This window comes from Trachypithecus francoisi, unplaced genomic scaffold, assembly GCF_009764315.1.
Source record: "Trachypithecus francoisi isolate TF-2019V2 unplaced genomic scaffold, Tfra_2.0 Lachesis_group2, whole genome shotgun sequence".
Lineage (NCBI taxonomy): Eukaryota > Metazoa > Chordata > Mammalia > Primates > Cercopithecidae > Trachypithecus > Trachypithecus francoisi.
The window spans coordinates 84,081,818-84,095,315 of record NW_022681465.1 but is presented as its reverse complement, the minus strand read 5'-3'; the positions used below and the strand labels follow the sequence as shown (position 1 = coordinate 84,095,315).

Below are 13,498 nucleotides of genomic sequence, written 5' to 3'. Positions count from 1 at the left end.
GGCAAAGGGTATCAACACAAATATGCTGATCAAGTTGCTTGCTGTGCAATGAGTAATAAAGACCTTTGTCTCTGACCCAGAAGTTTCGTGTCTTGTGTCAGTGTCTGTGAAATAGTAACAAACAAAATTACTAATTCTAAGTAGAGTAAAATGAAACTCAAGCCCTAAAAAGCTGTACATTTACCTTTTATGCATTTGTCTCCATGTATGTTACATTTCACAATAATAAAGGTTTTAAAATTTACTGTATTTGAATTTTGATATTTTTTCTTTCTTTTTTAATACATCATTTTCTGAGTGCTTACTATAAGCTAGGCTCCTGAAATACAATGATAAGTAGGACAGAAGATAATCTTAAAGAATGTATTCAATGGGAGGGAGAGTCAAGCTGAAGATAAATTATGGTGTTGCTTTATGAGAACAGAAAAGGAGAACAGAAAAGGGTTTGGGGAAAAAAATGATATCTGTACTGTCCTAGTACTTTCATTAATCTTGTTGCTTGTCAACAGAGCTATCCTAGTTAGACATGTCATGAAAAAGGAAAAACATTTTAAAAGCAAACAAACTCTGTCAAAGAAGTGAAAACAAATTTATCAACTAAAGGAATATTTTAGCAAATTCAGATATACTTACAAATAGAATTATTTTTGCATATACTAATTGGAAAGAAGTAGAAATTTCTTGGCTTGGCCTTCATTCAGAAAGTGTGTCTTTAATCCCGTTACGGTAGCTGTCATACATGGTTCACAGATTCTTCACTCATTGAATAAAATGGTGCCAAGAACCCTTGATACAAGTGAAGATGATATGGGCCTGTCTTCTCAACTTGCAGTCTGTAGGAGCTATAGCCGAGTTCTGATGGGTTATTGAAATAGAATGTAACATTGTTGTGGAAGGGTCAAGTGAGGAGTGATATCTAAATTGGATGAGAAGATTGGTAGGGTTCCTAGGGTACATGAACCTCATTGAAATTAAGATTTGAATGATGCATAGAATAGAGGTTGGGGCTAAAGAAAGAGAGGACATGAACAAAAGCAGGAGCTCATGAGACTTTGCCTTTTTTTTGTTTTCCTTTTTTTTTCTTTTTTTAAGACAGTCTGGCTCTGTCACCGGGGCTGAAGTGCAGTGATACCAATCTTGGCTCACTGCAACCTCTGCCTCCCAGGTTCAAGCAATTCTCCTGCCTCAGCCTCTCAAGTAGCTGGGATTACAGGAACCCACCACCATGCCTGGCTAATTTTTTGGTATTTTTAGTAGAGATGGGGTTTCAACATGTTGGCCAGGCTGGTCTAGAACTCCTGACCTCAGCCTCCCAGGCTGAGGTGAGCTGCTCGCCTCAGCCTCCCAAAGTACTGGGATTACAGGCATGAGCCATTGCATTCAGTCTGGGACTTCACTTTTAAAAACAGCTAAGGTGATAGATCACTTGAACCATAGCAAAAAAAAAAAAAAATAGTAAAATGACACTAATATATTAAAGGCTGATTATTTGAGTAGCAAAAATTAAACACTGTGTAATAAAAAGGCTTTCTTCATTACCATGACTACTTACACAAATTTTTAATCATTTTTCAATGTGGCATTAGATTTTCTCCTTAGGGCTATTTATTATATTTTTATACTGAAATGATAACAAAGATCACATATAAGTGCTCCAATTTCCAAGGCTAGGTTTTTCCTTCCCCTTCTCCATCCAGAGAACAATGTTAATAAATACATAGAAAACTAAGTTAACTATTTTGAAATATCTATTTTTATGCACCAGCATTCAGAATATGGTTTAGAAGAGGTTATAAAATCCAGGATGGTTTGGGGTCTCTATTCTACCAAGCACCCAAGAAGCTGTTGGCTAAAGGACCTGAAGGCAACTGGTAAACAATTTGGAATAGAGTTGTCTGACTGAATTGACCCGAGGCCAGCTTGTGTTCAGTCTGCATTTCTACATGGTATCCATGGAAATGAGATCAGGCCTGCACAAAGACAAACAAAGGCCACCTTCAAATGAATCCGGGAGAATGACAACTGCCAATGTTCAAGGCATCCATCGGCGTGATAGCTTTGCTCATGCCTTTCAAAACACAATGAAGTAATCTCTTACACTGACAATACAGTGATTCTTTTATTTCCATTGCTCTATTTTATTTCCATTTTTTTGAACACTTTTATTTCCATTGCTCTGTTTAAACATTAACTTCATTTTTATACAGAAAGCCTTTCAGTGGTCAGGAGTTATATACGGCTTCTGTAGCAAAAACTGTCTCTAGACTCTTTAAACTAATACATGGAAGAACTGCAGTCACCTTTTCAGAACAAGACAATAATGCAGGCATCTTTGCTGACAGAATTGCAAAGTTTCTGTTACCTATTTGGGCAACAGAACAGACAAGTCTCTCAAAGGAAGTAAAATATATTTGAAAATCATTAACTGTCCCAACAGTCTATGGAGCTGAAAACATTAGCCAAATATGCAGTTCAAGTTTATACTGGTTCTAAAATGTAAATTACGTGTTCAAGAGTTAGCAGGCATAGACTGGGAAAAAAAAACTTGAATATAAGCACTTTAATTATGACTAACAAAATTAAGAATAGACATCAACTTCTGTTCTAATTTATGATTCAATGAAAATGTTTTAAAATGCTTTGAAAACAACACTAAGTTACAGGGCAAAAAGCTTTCACATTTTACTAGCAAAATCTTTCAGAGCCAACACTATTTCTCTGTGATATATGAGACTGTTATTACTAATAGGATTATTTTGGGGATCTTTATTAAACTAGATAGAAAAAAGGAATTGAAAGATTAACTGGAGAAACATAAATCTATATTTCTAAAAGAACTTGTTTGGTTTTTAGGAAATCTGACTAAAGCACTGATATTAATTCTGCCACTGGAATTGGAGTGTTATATATTGCATGCCCTAAAAGCAGCTTATTAATCATAACTACAGCAGTGTGAAAAGTATTTTTGAAACCAAAATGTATAAATGGGCTCATCAATCTAAGCAGCTACCCTGGAGGATGAGAGGTACCTTTTTCCATACCTCTGCTTTCTTTCCCTCTTTGCATACCTGGATCAACTTCACCTTTCTCTGATTAATTAATATCCTCTCTATTTCATAGCCCAGAGTCTGCTTTGCCTACCTTCCCATGATCACCTGTAGCTTCTAAGCAGGGGCTCTTTTCTGCCAGAGCTGTTACTGGTGCTGGACACCTAACTTTCTTCCTCTCCTTTCTCTCTGATAATATCTTTTGTATAGTCATCGAAGTTCCTCCCCTTGCCTCAGTTTCTCTTGTGCAATGAATCTCTGCCACATACATATACCTCAATGCAATTTTAAAACATTGCAAGTGTACCATGCAGCACCATAAGTAACAGAAATAAAAAATCTTCTTATAATAATTTTTATGCAAGCCTTGCCCATGTTTGTTTAAAGGCAGCTGTTCCCATTTTACCTCTCTTGCTACTCTCTCCTTCCTTTTACTATCATACCAAACTTTGTCACACTCTCTACATTTCCTCATCTACCATTTACTCCTCAGGCCACTCTGTTCTGATTTCTCTTTTTTCACTCCATGTAGACTGTCCTTCAAGACTGTCAACTTGCTTGACTTCTATGAAGAAGTTGACCCTATTCACTACCTCTTCCTTCTCCAACTATTTGTGTGCTACCCCAGTTCTTGCAATTGTCTTTCTACTTCTCCAGCTGTTCCTACTCTCTCCCTTCACATCTCCTCTTCCTCATCTGACCCTCTAAAGCAGTTCCTTGAGCCATGGCCAAAGCTCTCTTCTAGTCTCTTTGCCTGACTCATCTTGCTAATGTCATGTCTTCAATTATTCCCTAGGTGCCAATGACTCTTAAATCCCTATCCCCATCTTACTTCCCTGCCTGTTCCTAACACCACTACACATAACTATTTGCTAATTAGACATATACATCTAGGTGTACATCCAGATGTCTCAAACTCAATCTATTGACCTGAACTGATCTTTTTCCTCCAACTTGTTCTCCTTCAGCATTGCTTATCTCAGCGAATGGCACATCAACTGACTTGTCCATATCAGAAACCTAAGTATCAGCCTTATCTTCTCCCTCTCTCTCCACCTCCATAGTAAATCAATCATCAAATCCTGTTCATTCTTCTTCTTCAATGCCTTTCCAATAAATCCTCCAGTCTCTTTCCCTACTGCCACTATCTGAGTTTTTACAACCATCATCTCACAACTGGCCTCTTAAACTAAAATTAAACCCAAACATATTCTTTCCTAAATGATCTTGGTGCCTTCCACCTGGCCTCCATCCGATCTGCTCTCCTCATCTGATCATTTCACTCCCCCTGCTCAAGGCCCTTCAAAACCTTTCTATTGTCTTCAGGATAAAACCCCTGCTCTACATCATGATTTACAAGGCCCTTCAAGGTCTGGTGGCTGCAATTCAGCTTGCACTCTCTGGGAACAACTTGAATACCACATTGTGGGCATAACCACCTTCTGTTTTCATTGTGTCAATATCCTAGTCAAGATCCTAAACACCTGCCCCAAGAACTAGGAGATGAGTCCTGTTGCTAGTTATGTTGCTTGCTTTTCTAGTATCACTTACATCCATTTTAAAAGGTAGAAACTATACTCCAGGATCTCTGAGGTTCTTCATGGAAGATCTAAATTGTAATGATTCTTACCTGTTTCCATGAAGACATCTCAGGAGGCTCGACACTTCACTGTATCACAATGATATCTCTCCATCCTCTGAATTCAACATGTTATCTCTACCACTCATTAATTGTGAACACATGACATCTATTATGCTATTGAAACTTATGTTACAGCCCTCTAAGTTATAGAAAATGATATAACCAAGTTTTAAATTATATGAAAATTTTAAAGACACCACGACATACTATAGTCTTAAATTCCAATAGTTCAGAAGTGAAAAGACAACATCAAAGTCCATTTCTTTCCACAAGGCCAGCTCCAATATACTGTCTTTATCCTTAAGCTAGCTGACATCGCAGTTGCAAGATGGCTGTAGTTTTTTCAAAGTTCACATACAAACTTGACAATGTTTTCTTTAACAAGTATCTCCCTTAGGAATGAAAATTCCTTTCCCATAAGTCACCCAGCAGATCTCATTGGCCAACCTTGCATTACATGCCCATGACTAAATCAGACACAGCCCAGATGTCTGGGACCAGTCTAATCACCCTTCAGTGTCACCTCAATTTTTTAGCTATGCAGAAGAGGATGGTAACTCAATAAATGAACTTCTGCTAGAAAGGAAGGTGGCAAGGGGGCTGAAATTGGTTAAGTATGCTTCAGGGCTGAGACAATTTTCTTTCCCCATGTTTGGATTTGTTTCCAAATAAACTCCAACCTCTTTCGGCCATGTTTCAAGTTTTCTCTGATTCCACCTTGAGTCTAACAAACAGCCTTACATAAAGTAGATACCTTATAAGAATATGATCAAGCATTAGTTTTACGAAATTCACCATAGCCAGATCAATAAAGTCTCTATGGATCACCTGAAGGGGCATAGGAATCACTGTCATACACAGAGTCTATTGTCTCATGATTTGCAATGCCAGGATTCTCCCCTGTAGGGAGCCATTCTTCTGTATGTTCTGCTGGTAAATGATTGGTCACTGTAACAACTGGAAAAAAGAACTCCACTCACCTTCCATTTCTTTCACTTGCCATTCAGAGCCGTGATGTTTCATGGTTTCTCTTCTTTTATGCTGTGCTAAATCTTTTAGTAATATCCCAAGCTGAGCAGGTTTGGTAGTCAAGACTTCTGGCTTTGGTGGTAGAATTTATATGATGCCTGGACACTTTTGGCCCCAAATATTTTCCCCATTCTTCCTGAAGTTCTTGACTTTATACACACTGACTGAACATGGGTCTTTATTTTGCTGAATGTCTAAAATTCCACCATGAGAAGCTCATCTCTTTACATTAACAAGCTTCTACATTTTAATATCTCCAGAGCTGTCAGCATATGAAGATGGGGAGTAGTCATCTCTCCAGAGCTGTCAGCATATGAAGATAGGGAGTAGTCATCATCCACTTTGGAAGGTATTAATTTAACTGACATAACTGCTCACAGCCACTGACTCTTGGTGCTGAAATCTACCTGTCTTGGTGTTCATCCCACAAGGTGGTATGGGGTGGGTAACACTGCAATTTTAATTTTAGGAAAGTGGGGAGGGAGTGATTATATTTAAGCAATCACTTCCAAACCAGACTGAACATCAGAAATATATGAGCTATTGTAAATACTGAATCCTGAACCCCAGTCCATAAATTTAAGTCAAACAGTGGCTCAGGACCTAGTATTAAGAGAGCAAAGCTTAGCTGAGGTTGGGCAGGTATAGCTGCTAAGCCATAGGGGAGCAAAGTTACTTTATCAGAGGGTGGCCTAAGTCCATTAAGGGGCTGAGGATGAGACCAGAGAGGTGGTTTAGGGTGGGACCCAGCAAAGGTAGGTTACCTCAAGTTTCCTTTTTGTTGCAAAAGTAAAACTTCTCCACTTTATAGTTTTTCTTGGTATTGTCTCTTCTAGCATTGGATAATGGTCAGTTGCAAAGAGATGAGTGAAAAGGGGTGAAAGCAACAATGCAACGAAGGCAAAGGGAGTATTTGGAAAATATTTTCACACTAAATATGGTATGATCAGGTGTAGTCATAACAAAGAATGGTGTATATAGATGGCTTTAGTGTGTGTACATGTATAGGTATGTGTGTGTGTTGTGTGTGTGAATGTACATTTGTGTTGAGGAAAAGGTACGGTAAAGAAAAGATTGGAGAGGCAGAATGTACCTTTTTATGACATGCCAAGAAATTTGCACTTTACCCTACCTGAGATGGGGAGCCACTAACATTTGAAACAAAGCAATAATTGGATACATATAAGTGTCTTAGAAAGATATCATTGGTGAAAATGGAGAGAATGGGTTGGAGAGATAAGAAAAGAAAATCCAGCTTAAAAGTTACATCAGACATAAGATGAGGGACTGACTGGGTGGCAGGAGTTGCATGGATGGGAGGAGAGCCAAGAGAATTTGGAGAGTGGCTGTGAGGTTGAAAACATGGGGACAAAATCCTGACTTTCATGTTTGTGTGATAATAATACTGCCATTAAACAATGGTAGCCAATGGAGGAGAAAATTTTGGAAGACGTGTATTAAATTCAGTTTCATAAATGTTGAATCTGGCTTATTTACAGACTATCTAGATGGAGAAATTTGGTGGCTGATGGAAATACTGATCTGGAACTCAGAAGGGGAGTCTGGCTGGAGATAGTGACTTGTGCAGGGAGTAGGCCCAGAGACAATCTGTAGAATGAAGAGGAGGATTCAGGATGAAACTCCGCAAACACGGACAAGGAAAGAGCCTGTGAAGGAGATGAAGGGAGAGCAGCAAGGAAAGAAAGAGAAAAACAGGAAGGAAACAGAAGCCAGAAGTACAGGGTGTTTCAGGAGGAAATTAAATATCAAAAGAAATTTTTTTTTACAGTGAGAAAAATTAGAATATTTACAGACTGACGGTAAGTTACATCAGGGAAAGAATTTGAAGACGTGCACTGAAGAGGGATGAGTGCTGGGGCAGGGTTGCAGGGGTAGTAAGAAAAGATGTGGTCTAGAACTTGGGTGGAAGGACTATCCTTGACCTGTGAACATATTGGAGAAAATACATGATGGCCTCATTTCAAAATTACATTTGCCTTCTCCTAAGGGCCTATATTTAGTTTATAGGTTATCTAGGCCTCTTATGTTCTCTCTTTTTCATCCTCAAACTGCACATTTGCCATTTTCATGATATTAAGCACTTAGAAATGAGCAATGAAAGGTGATAAATATGGGACTAAACTATGAGTAGTTTCTTCTTAAGTACCTGTGAAAAGGTTTCTGGAAAGCAAATTTGAATGTAAGTGTTAAAATAAGATTAGAAGGTGATATGTTTTTAAAGTGGTTTGCATGTATGCTACAGAGGATGCAAGATGTCTAAACACATATGTGTTTTGTACATATTAACAGGTATATGAATGTATATTATGTATATACAATTGTTTATGCATTTATATTATGCATATATAATTGCTTATTGTATACTCAAGGAACAGGTTTTCTCTTAATTTAAGATCATCACAATAAAGCTCTGTTACAGATACAGATACAGCTTTTAAATTTGAATTTTTGTATGTGATCATATTATGCAATTGTATATGCATATAATTTTATAATAGCTATATGTGTGTGTAGTGATAGTGAATGAGACATTTTATACAGATAGAGTAGTGCCATACACAATTTTAGACTCTACTGAGCTAGAGATTTCAGTTATTCATGTTAGCCTGGAATACTCATGGTATCAGAAAACGATGCTGCTTCTCCAGGAGCCTCAAGTGATATCACAAATGAGAGAGCTTTCTTATGATGATCTTAAATTAAGAGAAAACCTGTTCCTTGAGTATACAAATGATTGGAGCAGGAGGAAGGAATAAATGGACAAAACTTTTGCAGATGTTATTTTAGATCATCTCTGCTTGCTTGCCCTGAGGTGTCCTTATTAACTCCAGGTTAAGTCTCTGTTCCTGACTTCATGCCTTGCAGTGCTACATTCCATTAAAGTGTTTCTCACTGCTCTTTACATAACAAGTCTCAACACTTCAAAGATAAGAAAATGACGTTATGTTTCCATAGCTTATTTTAATACTAGGTAATTATAGAGAGATGAAAAGCTTGGGTTTATATTTCTATTAGCTCTAGAAAGGTTGTATTCCAGAGACTCACTTTCAATGTCAAGTACAACTTTACCTGAAACCGGTAGATTAGGGTTGGTGGCCCCTCAAAACAACTCAAGTGGTTCCCTGAGAAAGTATCTGAAGCACCCAAAACAGGTGAGACAGAAAACCTAAGATGCCCATTCTCTGCTGGGGCTGGGGACAGTGGTGCTATTTCTCTCTTATCTCTGACCTGGAGAAAATGCCACCAGGTTGACGTGGACTAGGATTCATTCCTCCACAATCTAGAATAGCAAGTGGCTAAACGTCAGTCTCAAAGGAGAACAGCTTAGGAAATATTTATCTTCTTTGTAAAACACACACACACACACACACTTTAAAATCAGAGACAACTTTTTTTGTTTTGTTTTGATCGCTGTTCAAACTACAATATACACGTGACTCCTTCTCCCTCCAAATAAACTAAAGTTCTTACATTTGAGCACACTCTAGCTCTGCCTAATGGTCAGGGAAAAAGTGCTCACGTATTCGCGATGGTCCCACAAAAGCTCCCCACCCCAGCCTTATTTCCTCCTCTTAGTGTAAAAGAACTCAGGAGGTGGGCGGGCCCCAATGCCACAGCACTACAGTTAGAGCGGTTGATCAGGCTTATTCTCTCATTGCGGCATCTAGGATCCAGAAATGGAAAGAACTTTTGCTAGCCTAAGTTTACATTCGCCGAATAGGCAATGTTACAACAATAAGAGGAAGGCAGAAGGAAAGAAGAATTTCCTTCTGCCAAGTATTTAAGTGGTGATTGATTTATTCCAAGTCCCTTCTGGGAAGAAAAACAGCGCTTCGTCCTCAAGTAAGAAATGGAGGCATTATTCACATCCTTGGGTTGAAAAATAAGCCTTTTGGGGCTCGGAGGCTTCTGCAAAGTCAGCAAGCACTGCTCTGGGGAGCTGTAGGCCGCCATCAGCACTGGATTCCGGGTTCCCCCAGTCCCTGGCAGGCGTGGCACCTGTCTGAGCCAGGGGAAGTTGGGCTGCAGGACTGGCGGTCTTCAGGACACCCGCGGATCCCCACAATGTCCATGTTCGAGTGCGTGTGTGTGTGTGTGTGTGTGTGTACCTAAAACAAAACACTCACTGAGATGACTTTGGAGGGTGCTTAACAGACAAAGCGAGACATGCCTAATGGGGACGCAAGGCCTGGGAGAGCAGGAAGGGGAGTAAGAAAGTATCTCTTTCCAAGCAGGTCCTGGTGGCTGGGAGCCCGAGTCCACGTGGAATCCGTGGGGACACACATGGAGTTTGCTCCCTAGTTCCGCCCAATCCCTCCCGCGAGCCCCAGGGAGCCGCGCGGGTCCCTCCTGCAGCAGATGCAGAGCGAAATGCCCGCTTACCTTGACTGAGCGCTAACACCAGCAGCAGCGGCAGCGGCGAGGGCCCTGTCGGTCCTGGCCCCATCCTGGGTCTGTCCGGGGAACCGTAGTTGCGCTGGGTTTGCAGAAGTTTACAGAGGATACCCTTGACCGAGGGATACGAGAACCTGCACACTCTAGAAGCTGTCCAGAGGGCTTCTCTCCCTCGCCCGGTGAGAGCAGGGAAAAGTTGCTGGGCAGCTCCTGGAGCGCCGAGGGCCCGCCCCGGCCCGCCCCTCCTGATTCCGCAAACACCGGATCTGCCCTGGCCGCGCCCCGCCCCACCCCGGCCCTGAGGCTCCGCGGCCCCGCGGGCTGCACCTCAGCTGGTCCGCACCCGGGGCACCGCACCTTGGCTCCAGTACAGCGGCCCAGCCCCGACAGCCTGGAGGCGGTGGGGATGGGGATGGCGCCCTGGCAGGCTCTCCTGCCCTGGACGGACGGGTGAGCACATCCGACGGGGGAGCGCCCGCCCTGGCACCACCCCGCCCCTGCAGCCTGTCGCCAACCCGCAGGAGATGCCCCAGTCCCCGGGAGAACCTGGCCCCTCCGCAGCCCTTGGCAGCGCCCGGCTCCTGGCAGCGGGTGCCGAGGGCACCAGCCCTAAACCACAGTTCCTAGGGGCTGCGCGGTGCGTCGCTTTCTCTGTCTTTCCTAAGTGGGTGGAGAAAGGGACAAAAATAAGCACAGAATGACCAGGTTAGAAACTAACTCATCAGGAAAGAAGATCTGCTCACAAGTTATGATTATCCGAGGTGATATTTAAGCAATACCTGCCGCAAGAGCTGTGTGTGTGTGCGTGTGTGTGTGAGAGAGAGAGAGAGAAATCATTATTACTTCCTCTCCTCCAAGCCTCCGAGATAATGAAGAGCTGATTAATGACCGAGTTTAGGAGAGTAACTTCAAGGCCAGAGAGAAGGCTGAGAGCCCATACATGCACTTGTGACACTCCCTGTCTAGATTACACAGTGACATGGACTGTGACCATTTTCTTCCATTATTTCAGTCTCACATCTGGAAAGAGAACATACTATATCCGAGATTTTTAGTTAAAAACCTAAGAAATAGGATATTAATTTTTCTTCTCTAAATCTTATGTTTTATCCAAAAGTTCGGCCACAAATTTTCAGCACATTGCTGAAACCAGAATTCTTCCAGTGACTACTTTTGTGAAGGAACCAGGTGTTTCCATAAATCAAGCTTAAGGAGTTATGAGTCTAATAATCATCATTATTGTCACCATTCCAGATTTTCATGGAATGCTACTATGAGCAGAATGGGATGCCTGAGATACTGCGTCTAGGAAGCAAAGTGGCTCAAGGTGGGAAGGACTTAATAATTCATAAAAATCAAAGCTCTACTGTTTACTATACATAGGGCTGAAGTGTCACATTGTTAAAGTATTAAATTGGTATGCATCAGATGTTGCTGCAGACGGGTTATGACTAACACCCTTTGAACCCAAATTATATAGACCCAGGCTCTTTCCTGTTTTCTTATCAGTCACTTACTGGCTCTACTTACTCACCTTGACAAACACCTGAAGGCTTTTTTTTTTCTGCACTGTCTGTGGGATTCACCTGCTTACTAAAACTCCAGCTATCACCTGAGAGCTCTTAGGTGACCGCTTACTAACCTATGACACAATTTTAACGTTCCTTACAGACTTTTTGAAGGAAGTCAGCCAGGTTTCAGGGAGATGATATCTGTCTGTTTCCTTCTGACTCACTGAAATGTGAGTAAGTGTTTGGAACAGACCTGTGTTTGGGAGTCAGGACAGTTCCTTTAATGTGAGACAGGAATTTGTGCTTTATCTCTGGGGGTGAGGGGAATAACATGCATCCTTCTTGGGTTTTGTTCTCAGAACTGGACCAATTACCATTACACTGGCATGAAGTGCAGAATAAGTCAGGAGCTATGATTTTCCAGAGCCAGGTAAAACTTTTAAGAAACAAAGAACAAACTCCTGTCTCACATTAATTTTAAGAGGATAAAGTGTTCCTGAGACAAAGTAGTTTGAGAACCTCTTCTGGGGTGCTCTCCTGCCTAGGTGCAGTTGTGAGGGACACCACACTCAGAGCAGGAAATATGGAAGGTTAAGCTGGGGTTTCTCAAACTCTTTGGTCTCAAGAGTCCTTTACTCAATAAGTCCTTTAACAAAAAGTCTATTATGTGTGAACATAAATCATGTATATTTTATGAAAAATAGCTATATTTCTGCAAATTAAAGAATCCAGGAGAAGAGTGGCATTGTTTTACATTTTTACTAATACTTTAAATATCTGGCTTAGAAACAGACATTTGGATTCTCAGATCTGCTTCTGCATCCAATCTGTTGTGGCATGTAGTTTTGGTGAAATTATATTGCTTAATCTGGTGTTACACAGATAAGGACTTAGAAAAACAGGAGATAATTCTGGATAATCCCCTGCTACTACACCAAAACTCAACAAGTGGTAGTTTCTTAAAATTGCAAAGTGGAATCGGAAACCATATCAATGGTTTTTCCTATTCCGTGGCATTAAAATTCATTGATCTGATGGCCTCTTCCTGTCCCTCTCCCTTTCTCTTCCTGTGAGTGCCCAGTGATGAAGAATACGATGACCACCAGTCCCCATCCTTGTTCTTGCACCATCAGGGCAAATGTCAACACAGTGAAAAAGGCAATAATGTCTCAGTATTGTTATGAAAATAGTTTTAACTTCACTGGCCTCTTGAAAGGATCTTGAGAGACCCAGAGACCCTACTCTGAAAAGCACTCAGGGGTGAAATGAGGCCTTTCCCTTTTTTTCTTTTCCTAAGAAAATAATTTTGTTGGGAAAGATGGCTCAGGTACGTTTCCCCAGTGTTTCCTTCTGATCTGTTGTATTGTCATGCCCTGTTCTCCTTTGCTTATCTCGTTTTCATATAGACAATTACCCAAACCAGAAACCTCTGCTTTCTTCCCCAGGTGCACCACCAGCCCCGCTGCTAACATCCCATACCAATTCTATCTTTACACCCTCCTAGGGTTTTCTGTGCCATTTCCTGTTTTCTGTTCCACTGCTGATCTCTTTGGTTCAAACTCTTTTGATCTTCCACCATGATGACAGACTCCCAGATAACCTCTTTGTGCTTCCTCCTCTCCTGTTGCAGTTCATCTTTTATACCTGTTGTCACAGTTATCCAAAAATGCAAGATTGATCTGCTGAAAATCATTAGATGTCTTCAGGACATTCAAAGTACCCTTGTGTTTAAGGTCACAATTTGGCCCCAACCCACCTCTGCGACTCCATAGCTGTCTTTCCCTCTTGCACACTATGTTTAGACCAAATTCCCCAATTCACTTGCCTGCCTTTCCCATTCTTCATGTCAATAC

General features: G+C 41.1%; 1 protein-coding gene across 3 annotated transcripts in view; it reads right to left on the bottom strand.

Annotated features, from left to right (window-relative positions):
* The window catches only part of ITGA2 (integrin subunit alpha 2), a 112,729-nt gene extending 102,034 nt beyond the window's left edge, over window positions 1–10,695 (bottom strand). For 2 of the 3 annotated variants that reach the window (XM_033179544.1, XM_033179546.1), the window contains exon 1: window positions 10,123–10,695. In XM_033179544.1, the coding sequence (XP_033035435.1) occupies window positions 10,123–10,186 (64 nt within the window). In that variant the 5' untranslated portion in view covers window positions 10,187–10,695. The remainder of the gene's footprint in view (window positions 1–10,122) is intronic. The other variant, XM_033179547.1, reaches the window with a different exon arrangement.
* Between the last annotated feature and the right edge of the window lie 2,803 nt (window positions 10,696–13,498).